We start from the raw sequence: 12,551 nt of genomic DNA on the forward strand, positions 1-12,551 counted from the left end.
ATATAAATCTCTGAAGAATGATCAAGTGGTTTCAAGTGAGGCTAGCAGTGAGAGAAAAATATTGGTGCACTAGAAGGCTGTAGTCTTGACCTACATTTAATATACATCCTTGAAACGATCTGATGCACAAAGGAAGCTTGCGCTCCTACAGCCTGCCTGCCGCTTTGAAGGGGAACAGGAACACTTCAAGAAGAGTTTCAGGTTGGGAAAGCGGCCTTCACTCTCGTTGTTCTGAATCTCGTAGCTCTGAACGGTGGTGTTCATCTCTGCGCTGGCCGGCGGCTGCGGGGGGGAGGCAGCAGTGCCGTGTGAGGGTCCCCCGTTTTCTGCAAGCGGGGACGTGAATGACTCGCGCTCCATGACCTTTCCCAGATAAAAGGTCAGGCTGGGTAACAATGGCCTTCTGTTGTGTGTGTGGGATTAAGCCAGATGTTTGGGGGGATATAAGGCAAAGGGCTGGATTTGTCACCAAAATGAACATTCAGCCGAGTCCCCCGTATCGGTCAGTGTTGATATCTCAAATATCCCCGCAAAGCTGAGCCCTACTGCAGTTGCTTGTTTGTTCCGTGATGTGTGACAGCATGTGAAAGCACAACAAATGCAGGCATCTAGAATGGAAGAATGTAGGTCATACCGAGAGGCTGCTGCCTCACACAATTGTCATCTGCTTCGTTAAGAATAGATTAATTGGTAGGAGATGATCTGGCCTGAGTTCTCCCTTACGTTACCAACTCTGTACTGATATGGTATTAGTGCAACTTAGTCTGTAAAGACAGTTTTATAAAGATACTGTAAAATTGTACTGAAAAAGTGAAGATTCAGGAAAGAGCCATGGCAGGTCCCTAGGAGAGGCTTGTAGGGCTTGATCAGCCTATTGAGAAGTAAATAACACTCTTATTTTTTTAAAGAATCTCTAGTTTAGCAAATTTTGTGTTAAAAGCTAAAGGTAGGTGGATTGTTTGGATTTTGAGAGTCTGCTGCGTTCCTAAAAACAGATGCTAGAATTAAACGAGTGGTTTATTGAGCTACACCCCATCACATGAGCAACTATCACTGGTTAAGAATCTTCAGCTTGTCTTTACGGAGAGAGGGGTGTGGTCGTAATTACTTTTCTTGGTACCTGCTTTACAAAAATACTGCTTTTCAGGCTACTTCAGGTACTGTGGGTCCCTCACAGTCGAAGATACAGCTGTTCCCCCGGTAGCTTCTCTGCTTGTTACTATGAATGTTACAAAGAAAACCCGCTCTGTGTAGCTGTTGCTATTGAGGTGGTATGGATTGAGGCTGCCACCTTGCCATAAAGGGGTGAGCGTTTATCCAAGTGGTAGTTTATAAGGGTACTAAAACCAAGTATGTGATGGGTTGTTTGGTGAATGGGTGACTAATAGAGCTCTTGGGGAAGATCCTTTGGGAAAGGAGAGGCCTCTGACAGATCCAGCCTGAGGGTGGGAGGGATGACACCGGCGGCTGGATGTGTGCGAAAGAGGAGCGGAAAAAATGTAACGCTGATCACGTCATCGTTTGCGGCTGGTGGAATTAAAGTAATTAAATCACTTGTTTCTGTTACCATTGTCCTCCTGTGCCCAGCTCCATCAAACCCAGGCTCTCAAACAGGACACTTCCCTTTGTGGATGTCTTCTCTTGCCCAATTGTTGCAAAACTTTTTTAGACTACTAGAATTAACTAAGTGTGCGTTTCCTGAAGTTTCATTTAAGGTACGTGTTACTTTATTTAGATGCAACTTCTGGTGCTCTGTAAAGGCTGAATTGTCACGACTTGAAACCTTGCAGAGCCGGAAGAGTGAGTTCATGTTGCTGCTCTAGTTTGCGCCCTCTGCACTAGGAAAGTCTTAGTGCAGAGAAGTTTAAACACTGAAGCATGTGAATTCATTGGATTTTATGTTTTACTACCACATAAAACCATAGTCTGCTCATATCTTGAGTACTTTGTTATGCTTCTGGTCACTGTACATCAAAAAAGCTGGAATTAAAGGCTTAGAAGAGGACAGCAAAGACAGCCAAGAGACCGTTTCAGTGTCACCTGCTCTGTGATTCCTGATACCCTCTGTGCTGGTCCTGGGGGGCTGCTGCTGGTTCTCCCCATAGCTTTCTCCAGGTGGTGGCTCTGGGAGTCCTGCGCTGCCTCGATCCATTTTCTGGGGCCCCTCTGCTCTGACTCGCCGGTCCTGGTACCAGGTTGCTGTCTGAACAAGTTACAAAGGTGCTCCTTCGCCTGCGGATATATCGAGTCCTGAGTCACTGTAACTTTGGAGACTGCAAAGAAACACTGTCGTGTAAGTTTGCATCATGAACAACTGCAGTCTTTTTTTGGTAGGTGTTCATTTCAGGTCGGACCAGTGCGGTGGTAGCCTTTAGTTAAAATGGCTGGGAATCCGCAACACGGTCTCAGGTAGCCGCTAAGTGTTGGCTGTTGTCGGGGTGCAGTGGGTGCCCCACGCTATTTTTAACGTACTTTGTTTTGCAGCAATTTACCCGTTTGCCTCCTCTGTTCTCCATCCATGCCTGGCTGTGTTGTTCACTAACCAGAACAGGCAGGTTCAGAAACATCCTGTTAGTTTTTGAAGAAAGTTCTATTAATCAATACATTTACTACTAATTTACTTTTATCTGGGTGCCTGATTTTTGCTTTCTCTTCCAGCAGTGCTTGCTTGTAGCAGTAACGTCCCTTCAGCTTTTGGAGTGGCCTGCAGGAGTTGGTGTGCTGGCAGGTTTTAGTGTGAGGTCAGGAAAAATGAGACAGAAGGGAAAGTCTTGCTGGAGAGCGTAGCTTGCTCCAAGCAGCGATCTTGAGCTGTTGTCTTAACTGCGTTTATTGAAATGAAGATAATAAAACAGACTTGAGACACATAAGTAACTTGCCCCGGTTTTTGTAAGGGGAGGAGCTGGTGCTGGGGTTGCAGTTGTCGCTCTGCTGACCAGGACATGTACGCCTGGCTGTGCAGAGCTTTGCTTCTGGCCCTGCAACTCCTTCCTTTCACCCCACTGTTCCCCAGCTCCCCACCTGCAGGTGGAGGACGCAGCACGGGCAAGCACCAGGGTGAAACCTGAGGTGCCTGGCTCCGAAAGGAGCCGCCTAAAGGTGGTCCAGACCCGAGGCCTCCATAGCCCGCGGGGGCTGTCTGACCCAATCGTGCGTCCTGCGGTAGGTTGGTGCTGTGGTGGGTGATCCATGACCGACTGTAGCTCTCTGGGAGAGCTACGAGAGGTTGGTGGGGTTGGGACACTAAGGGGGCCACGAGGACTAGCAATACTGATTTTTCTATTTCTTCAAAGAATTTGTTGCCGCACATAAGTGTTGAAAATACACAGACAGGTACTGGTATACATGCAAGTGTGTAAACATGGGGGCTGGAGATACGTCCGTGTATAAACAAAATGCACGTGAAGAGAGTTTTCTCCTGAAAGAGGAAGACTAGCTGTCTTATTTACTTAGTTACTATCTTGTTTACTCATGAGATTAAATGTATTTGAAAGCTGGAGAGGAGGGCAGGTTCAGTAGTGTAAAACCAAGAGGTGTGGAGCTGCCATGACAACTGTTTGTACATCCTCCTACGAAAGCACAAGCAAAATTAGTATTGCCCGCTAAGCGTAGACTAAGGGCACTGTGTTTGCATCTTGCCAGACTCTCAAGCATCGATGGGCTTCTCGTTCTGATTCAATCACTCATGTTTTGTTGCTGGTCATGCTGTCTTTCCCTCCTCCCACTCTGTTACTTCCCAAGTAGCTGACCATGCTACATGTGATCAGGGCTGAAGACAAGGAAGAGTTGCAAGTGCAATGTAATCCCTCTCTCCTGATGAATAAACATCTTGTTAGAGAAAGAAGTTATGACCTAAAGTATCACTTCCTTACCTGGATCTGCAGTTTCCCAATACTGCTTAAGAGAAGCCAAGTAGTCCAGGTTTTCAGGCTTCCTGGTTGTCTCTGATAATCTCATTCAGAGTTGTCTTAGTGAGGAAGAGTTTGAGAATTTGTCTAGTGACTCCTTTTATTGTTTTATTACAATTTTGTCGGGAGAAAGAAGATGCCACAGAGATCCACCTGTTAGAGAAGTATATGTGAGGCCTAAGCTACAAGCAACAGGGGAGGAAAACGTGGGTTCTGGCCCTTTTAGAGACCAGTTACTAGAGTTATCTCTCCTCTGTAGCTGAATGCCATGCTTTCCTGCCAAAGGTAGCAAATCTGTACTTCAGAAAGAATTGCCATGACTGTAGAGGCGTGTCCCAGCTGGCCTAAGGCTTCCTCCTGTTCCTTACCACGTCAGCCGAACTTTGCTCTCTCTGACAAAACTTAACGCTTTCACTCAAGCTCTTGCCAAAGGATGAGACCGTGAATAGCTTGAGTTTCTCTTCAAGAGCAGTCTGAATCTATGAAAAAGTTGTGAGTCTTACAAGTGGCACGTTGTGACGGTTGCCTATTCCTTTCGTATCTCCCGTGGACAAGCGAAAGGAGACATGCCAGGGAGCTGTAGAGGCTGCTCCTGTGGGCCCCGCAGCTGCCGCCCTGGCAGCCCTTGCTAAGGCAGAACTGCAGCCGGTCCAGCACGGGGAGAAGCCCGGCTGCAGGCGAGGGGAGAGACCGCCTGGGAAGAGCGGTCCTTGGATTTCCTTCTGAGGAATGGGAATTGGGATTAACACCGCATAACCTAATCTGTAAATTTGTCAACTGTAAATGAACTGCTTTTAAGAAGTCACAGCAGTATTGAAGTTCAGTTTAGGTTTTGCTAAGGAGCAAGTTCGGTTTTCTTGGTTTTTTTTTTTATTTGCTTTTATATATGATGTGGAGTTTAAGTCTCTTAAAACAGGTTTGTCTATGTTTGCGTAATCCATGTGTGCTGGCAGAGGTCTCTGTAGAGCTGGAATCAAGCAGTGCCAGCGAGCCTAGGCACAAAATGATCAGCTGGCATGGGGCTCCTCTGAAATAAACTCTTCTGGCTGAATCTTGTGCTTCGAACGCCTTTCACACCAAGCGCAAAGGGTTGTTTCAGCAGAGCCCCACGTGCCAGTGTTCGGTGCGACACCTGCAAAACCCAGTGCTGAGACTTTGTTCGGTGCTGAAGGTGTGAAGGAGGCAGAGACGCTTTAGAAATCTAATTTGTATAAAGCCTCTGAAAAAGAGTATTTGTACTTAAAATGTTGAGTGTGGTTGGGGATGTTGTATGTTCATACTGTGTAGGTATGATACCTTGCAGAATAAATATTATGAAAGACCTAAGTAGTAACTGAGATAACTGAGAGCTTAATTAAAACCAGAACTCTCGTCTCTTGCCTGATACGCTTGGGCTGGGCTTACTTTGGAAGGAGAAAGTGTATTTAAAACTGAAGCTGTCTCACAAAATATTTGATCTTAACTACTTCGCTGATAACAGATATTAATGGCTGTATTCTTAGTAAAACAACTCTCTGAAGTGTTCAAGCTTGTATGCGGGATGTATGTCGACTTCGGAGAGCTTGTAATTCTGGACTTGCAAACCTCGGAGATGTTGTTACGGGGAGGGGTTAGAGGAATTGCCTTTTTATTAGTGTTATGCTCTAGATGTATCTGGGTTAAGAGTTTGTTTCAGCAGTCATCATCTGCATTAAGACATTAAGCTGAAGAAAGTCTTGCAGTATTACAGATCTGTCCCGAGAATTGAGGGATCTCATAATCAGGTAGCTGTATAAAAAGACTAGGCAAAGCTCGGCACAGGTCTCTGGCCCAAAGTTAATTCTGTGGTTTTAAAAGCTTCCAGGCTTAGTTATTGCTGTATCCTCCAGCTGTTGATAAGTCTTCTTTTATTGCATTTTTGGTTTTTAAATAAAAAAGTTTTTAAAAGAAGTTTTTAATATAATATATAAAAATACAATAAATATAATTCTGTGATACATAAAATATATACATATAATAGTATTTTTAAGTAAAAACATTTAGGGCTGTTTATTGGGCCCCACTGTAAGCTGAAAACGTACCTGAAGGATGTGGATTTTCTCTGTGCTCCTGTGATGGTGTTCTTGCGCTAACTAGGTATGTTAGAGTGTTAGCTCTTTGTGTTGAAGTGCCGTATGCCGTGAGGCCACGTTCCTTCTGACTTGGTGAATTTGGAAGTTGTTAACTCAAAGAAAGACAGCAGATTTCTTTCTGCCTGGTCAGTCTCTCTCTTTACTTACGCTGGAATTTCCAAAGTCTGTAAAGGTAGGTGGTAAAGATAAGACTTACCTCCTTATTGAAGTGCTCGCAAGAGCTCCGCCTTGCCTTAGTTGTTTGAAGCGGCTTGGCGTGGGGGGTGTTCGGGCTCACCTTCCAACCCTTGGGGCAAGCGCTGTAGCCCAGGCTGCGAAGCCCTGCCGCCTCCAGGACTGCTGACCGCGGGAGGGATGCGGGCGAAAGGGGCCATCCCGCTGCTCGTCTGGAAGCGTGAGCGTGGGTCGAGTTCTGCTGCGTGAGTGGGAGCGTTGACAGCTGCGGTTTAAGTGCGCCGTTGAGAATACTGGCTGTTGCCAAAGCCTGTAGCACACAGGTGGGCAGCTTGAAGAGACGAGACTTGAGTATGAATTTATGCCCATTTGCTTTTCTTTCCTGAATTGAAAAGACATAGCGCTGTTAAAGTACATTTGCAAAGCAGTTACAAACAAATGAAATACGAAATGCGCCGATTTATACGCTGCTTACGGGTGGTGATCTGACGTGCAGGTTGACCGCCAGGCTCCCGGCGCTGCGGCGTTGCCCCTCTCTTGCCCTACATTCCGCTTCCTACCGCCCAGTGTCCTCATGGAGCTGAATAGCGTCTTTGTTTGGAAAGAATGCAAACAAAATTCGTGCTGTCTGAAAAGGGCTAGCTCATCATTTGTAGCTCTGAAATGGACTGGAAAATAGCTTTTTCTCCCTCCCTCTTGTGGCATTCTGTCTTTCACTTTTCAAGAACAGTTGGTTTGTGATTTAGCAACAGCAGAGTGATCTTTATAAAACCTTGGCAGGGGCTTGAGAAGGTGTAAAGTGATACAGAACTGTTTGGCTGCAGCGATTATGCATTTAAAACACACTGTTGGGCTGACGCAAGTCCTGGTTCTTCATTAATGTCTTTTGTCTGAGAGCAAGGGAAACTCAAAACCGTTGAGCAAATAGTTCTGTGTTCACTGAGACATTGAGATATTTACACAGACACAGCCAGAATGCTTTGTCGGGAGCCATTGACAATAACCTCTGATGTAGGGACAGAAGAGCTTGACTTCGGTGGCCTGATGCTCAAGTCTGACCTTCCAGCTTCTGAAACTCCTCTTGATCTGCATCTTCACAGTGACTAGGCAGAAGTGACTCCCAATGGTTGTGTAAGGGCAGATCTTGTTTGCACGTGCCGTGAGGTGAACTAATGGTACCTCTTAAGCCTTGATACTCAGGGACCAGTAACCTAAAGAGTCCATAAATAAAACAAGTTCTGCCTTTTTTAAAGCCGTGATTTCAGTTTTTGGGCCCGTGTATTGCTCTAAGCAACTGGCACAAGACTTGAAACTGGGAGGAACCCCACAAGTGAGCCAGAAACCAGGGACGATCTGCCTGTAAGACTTCGTTGCTGAACTGTGTGAGCCGTACTGAAGCGTAACAAACATTTCCAGATTTTTATTTGAAAGCATGGGGTTATATTAAGTGTTTAATAGGCTGGCAGTATACTTCGGTTTTTCCACGAATTCCAGTTAGTCCTATGAAGTTCGTGAATATCTTATCGACACTTAATGAGGGAGTAATTTTATGCTTGCCTTTAATTCATTGGTTCTGTCATCATCCTCCTCCGATAGCCCTACGTCCTCATGGCGTGCCATTCAATTGTTATGCCCGTTACCCTCTTAAACTCTGTCCTGAACTTAACGTTACTGGGAGCCCCCCATACCTGTAATCTCTTCTCTCCAAAGCCTTTGTGTTTCTTCCGGCATGATGTCGCTGGCGGCTTCTTTGGAAAGGCCTAGAATGGAGTGGGCATTTTAGCCATGCAGGAGTCTAGTTTGTCCAGTCTGTAACAGTGCTTTGACAGTATTTAGAGGCAAATGGTCATTGCTATTTATAACAATCTTTCTGTTACGAAGGCTGAACTAGTATTATATTGTAATTGGAATGGAAGCTGAGTATAACATGGGATTAGAGACTTATTTTATCCCCAAATACTAGAGTTAGCTAAATCCCTCTCCATGCAGAGAAGAGTTAATTTCCTTGGCTGGGTTAATAGCTTGCTTTATCTTGCATAAAACACGGCTGTCAAACATCCTGCTTTATCTGGGCAGAACCTAGAAGTAAGTGTCGCTGTATAAAATACTTTTATTTATGATCTTTTGGTAAATGCTGCGTTCGTTTGATAGCGTTGCTGTGGAGCACTACGTCACAGCAAACTACTTGGTTAAATGCTACAAAATGTAGGGGTAGTTTTGGGTGTTTGGGAGAGTTTTGTGTGTTGGCTGTTAATCATTCAGTGGGTTTATTTTTCAAACCACATGCATGTGTTACTGGCTATATTGATTCATAAATTTAACTTAACGTGAGTGAAGAAGTACTGCTTTGGCTAACTGGGGAAAAAAATGGAGCGTTGACCTGAAATTGAGGTCTGAAGGTCCCAAGCTGACGTCCTAGAATGAGTGGACAACCCTGGCCTTTAGTCGCTGTACTGCATTAAATCCTTGGAAATGGGGAATTTTGCCCCTTTACACTCTGCATGTTTATGAAATACTTGTAACCGTAAGAGGCTCTGTGGGGGGCTGCAGTTGTTATTCATTTAAGGGTTGTTCTCCGTTTTCCTTTCTGGCCGCATGTGCAGTAGGTGTCCATCTAGCAAGTGCCGTCCACTGTACGACACAGGCCTGTGGGGAGGGGGATTCTTGTCCCTGCCACCTAAAATTGTGTAGCCTTTCCCAGAGAGGCTCTGGTAGCCTGATTTTTATGTAAAAAGATTTTATTAATTTAATATTTCTACGTTAAAATGGTGTGTGCGAGATATAGAGCTAAAAGGAGTCGGACATGGCGGTGTTTACAGCAGGCTTCCCATGCAGACGTCTTACATAAGGGTGTGTTTCATAAATTCTATTTAATCTTGCTTGGTATAAAATGACCTTGTAGATTTAGGGGGAAAGTTTGTGATTGCAGCTGCTGCCTTTTAAAAAGTCTAAATATAAACAGATTTGTAGAAAGCATGAAAAATTATCAGCAGTGTTTCTCTGATTTTAATTGAAAGCCAGAACTCTGGCATCTAATCAGGGTCAGAGCAATTTGAGAAGGTGGCTTGTAGTGTTCCTGCCCTGCTGCTAGTAATTCTCGTAGGCAAGTTTGGGAAGAGAAGGTTGAAACAAGACGTGGTGCTCAAGCCTCTTCTGCTGCGGAGGAGCTGCTGGCAGGGTCCTCATCCTGGCTTGTCTCACCCGGCATCTGTTTTGGTCTGAGCCCATCTCTTCTGAGGAAGAGCGATTCGTCTGTATGCGTTGCACAAATGAGGTTTCACCATGGTCTTGCACAAGGGTGCTCGTATGGAATTTTTGCGGAAATTTCTCGCCAGGTGCCTGCAAGATCGTCTTTGCCTATTCTAGGGTTGCCTCTCCCTTGGGTTGTAGTTACTCTGTGAAAGTAAACGGTTATCTCTCAGCCTTCGGTCTGCCGCCTTTGTCGTGTGAAAACGGCTGCTGGTTCACAGGAGAAATTCTTGGGCAACAGGCATGTAATGTTGCAGTCTGTACTGCTGACATCCATCCTTGGTTTTATTCTGTCTTCAAGATTATCAGTTGCATGTTTTAATCATCCTTTGTACGGTGCCTCTCACTTTTGTGAGCAGTAGACTTCAGATAGGACAACTTATTACAGAATCCCAGAATGGCGGGGGTTGGAAGGGGCCTCTGGAGATCATCTTGCCCAACCCCCTGCTTGAGCAGGCACACCCAGAGCAGAAAACCAGAATTAATAATGAAGATATTAAATACTGGTGTTGGTATTGGTCTTGGCTAAGGATCTGTCTTCGGTTTGATAGTTTCTTCTTTCCCAAGTCTTCTCAGGACAGCTCTCCTTCATCTCCTCTTCAGTCAGTCCTTGCAAATCCCATGGTTAACTAACTCCCTTGCAATACCATTTCAGCTTTGCCACAAATTAACACGTGAGTTATTTTGTATTAGTTGGTAAATTAATTAAAAACAAAAACCTCGCTCATGCTCTGTCTATTGAGTTTTGAGAGCGGCGGTTACGCACTCCCATGAAATCGTGACTTTGCTCGTACCACGCCAGAGGCTGGAGCGGGGACGGACGTGAACGCAGGGACGTGGCGGTTGGGTGCCAGCTTATGCTGAGAACTTGCCTTTTATTGCTGGCGGAAAACTTCGTGTTGCTTAAACCCTTCTGCTTACGTTATTGAAGCTTGAGGTTGGCCGCCTATAAACCGTGGGTGCCTGTGTTTAGCTCAAGAGGCAATTTAGGGCTTCTGCTGCTTGTTGCAGCAGTGTGAAAAGGGAGGTGACTGCTTTTAATCATCTGGAGTCTCGTCACGCTCTGGTGTAGGCTCTCACACTGACTGCTTTGAGTTACGTTAAACAGGTAATGAGCATTAATGTTTCTGTAGTTATTCTTACAGGTGGATTACTTGAACAAGATGAAAGGAAAGGAGAGTCTTGGGGAAAAGAGGCCTTTTTATTCCTTGAGAGGTTTCTGAAACAGTGGTATTGCAAGGATTAAGCGTAAGAGTAAAAAAAAAAAAAAATTCACCGTGATATTTCACGTAGCTTTCCAGCATGTGCAAAATATTGTGGTTTAATAATTTTTGGGGAAAGGATCTTTTTTAAAAAGAAGAGCGCTTGCTATTTTGTTTAGGGTGTTTAAATTTGTACCCAAACTCCCAAATTTCTTCTATTTGGAAGTTCCCCAGAAAAATTGCAAAAACCTGCTATTTTTCGGTCTTAAAATTAAGCAAGAAACTTAAAAGCTTCTGCAAACCAGATCGTCTTAACCATGTTACCTGAAGGCGTCCACTGGTGGATCGTAGACCCTTCGAGGCCCTGCTTGCTTCGGTAGCCGCGCTCCTCTCGCGTTCTGGCTTACTCAGATGGTCCTGGGTTTGTGTGATGGTTCAGTAAAAGAAGGAAAGAAAAAAAAAAAAAGCTGCTGTTCTGTCTGCAGCAATTCTGAGTGGATGTGGAATTGCTTTTTTTTCTGTAAATAAATACTAATTACTTATTTATGTGTTTGCTTATTTTAGGGATAGACTTCAAGATTAAAACTGTTGAATTACAAGGAAAGAAGATCAAGCTACAGATATGGTGAGTAATGGGCCCAAGAAGCTCGGGGTGGCATCCTTCTGGAAGGCTTCTTTCAGAAGCAGGTTTTCGGGAGAAGAGTTCCCTCTCTCTGAGATTCCATTCAGGTACCTAATTTTGTGTTTTCAGTAGTGGCAAAGCTCCATGTGTATTCCCCTAAATGTTTTTTTAGGAAATGGGGGAAGAGATCTGCGTGTTGTGTTTATAACCAGTCAGTGGCTGCTCCCTTGGACAGGCTGTTGGCAGATCTCCTGTTTGGGAGGACAGGATCCTCGCAGTCTGTGATTTAGTGGGAAGTGTTTTAAAACAGCAATTTTAAAATTAGGAGTTGCCTCGAATCTGTGACTATAAATTGACTGGTAGCCTTGCTTTGTCTCAGCAAGAAAGTGGAATCCACGTCCGCACTTTACATTTTTCCATGGTAAACGGGAGAGTTTCTCAGCTGGCTGAAAACATGGCTGCTTTTCTGTTGGAAAGTCTAACGTGAGGCAAACCAAACTTTTTCCTCTTAGCTTGCTGCGTGTGTCTAACTGGAGATTTTTCTCCTGTTTTAGTAGCCCTGGAACAAGTCGGGTCAGGAGACGTAGCGGCTTTTCCTAGCCTGCGTGTTTGTTTAGGCTCCCTCTACCACCACGGGTGCGTAGTGGTGGTGCCTTCTCCAGCTTTACTGAGAGTTCAGAATTTAAATTTGTTTAGAACTTGCATTTGCCGATTTCATCCCCCACGGATAAAAATCTTATATGGCTTGATAATATTAACATTTGTACATGCAGATGGATGGGTTCTGGTTAGAAGAAAGCACCGGTCTTCCTCTGTCTGAGGGAAACTGTCTGAATGATTCTCCCTCCTAAGGAATGTATTCTTGAATCCTCCTCGTTGCCATCCTTCTGAGCATCCACCTTGTGCCTCAGTTGTTTCCCAGTCCTGCAAGCAGAAGTTGGTCAATTTATTTACTTTGGTTTGTGCCCTGCAAGGGAAAGAGCTGTGGAGTTAATTTTGTTGCGTAAACTGCATAGCCGGTCGATAAAGAAGCACTCGGACGACGAAGGAACCAGCGCGCTGGAATGCTTCAGCGGGGAGCCGCAAAGGGTAACCTTATTCGTAAGGGCAATGTTTTAGTTGGAGCTGCCTGAGCAAGGATGAGTATAGCTCAGCTGGGAACCGAAAGCAGAGCGGGGGAAGGGAAGGGACTGGGAGCATTAGCTGAAGAGGCATTCAGGTGCAGTGCAGCTTCAGTGGTTGACTCACTGGGCAGGAGTTCACCAAACTGTTAACGTTCAGATTT

The 12,551-nt window shown here is 45.0% G+C and overlaps 1 protein-coding gene across 1 annotated transcript in view; it reads left to right on the plus strand.

Moving 5' to 3' along the window:
- The window catches only part of RAB10 (RAB10, member RAS oncogene family), a 46,872-nt gene that overhangs the window by 16,405 nt on the left and 17,916 nt on the right, over nucleotides 1-12,551 (plus strand). Inside the window, exon 2 of the mRNA XM_075086381.1 lies at nucleotides 11,209-11,269. Within this exon, the coding sequence (XP_074942482.1) occupies nucleotides 11,209-11,269 (61 nt within the window). The remainder of the gene's footprint in view (nucleotides 1-11,208; nucleotides 11,270-12,551) is intronic.

Source organism: Phalacrocorax aristotelis, chromosome 3, assembly GCF_949628215.1.
Source record: "Phalacrocorax aristotelis chromosome 3, bGulAri2.1, whole genome shotgun sequence".
In the NCBI taxonomy this organism is placed as follows: domain Eukaryota; kingdom Metazoa; phylum Chordata; class Aves; order Suliformes; family Phalacrocoracidae; genus Phalacrocorax; species Phalacrocorax aristotelis.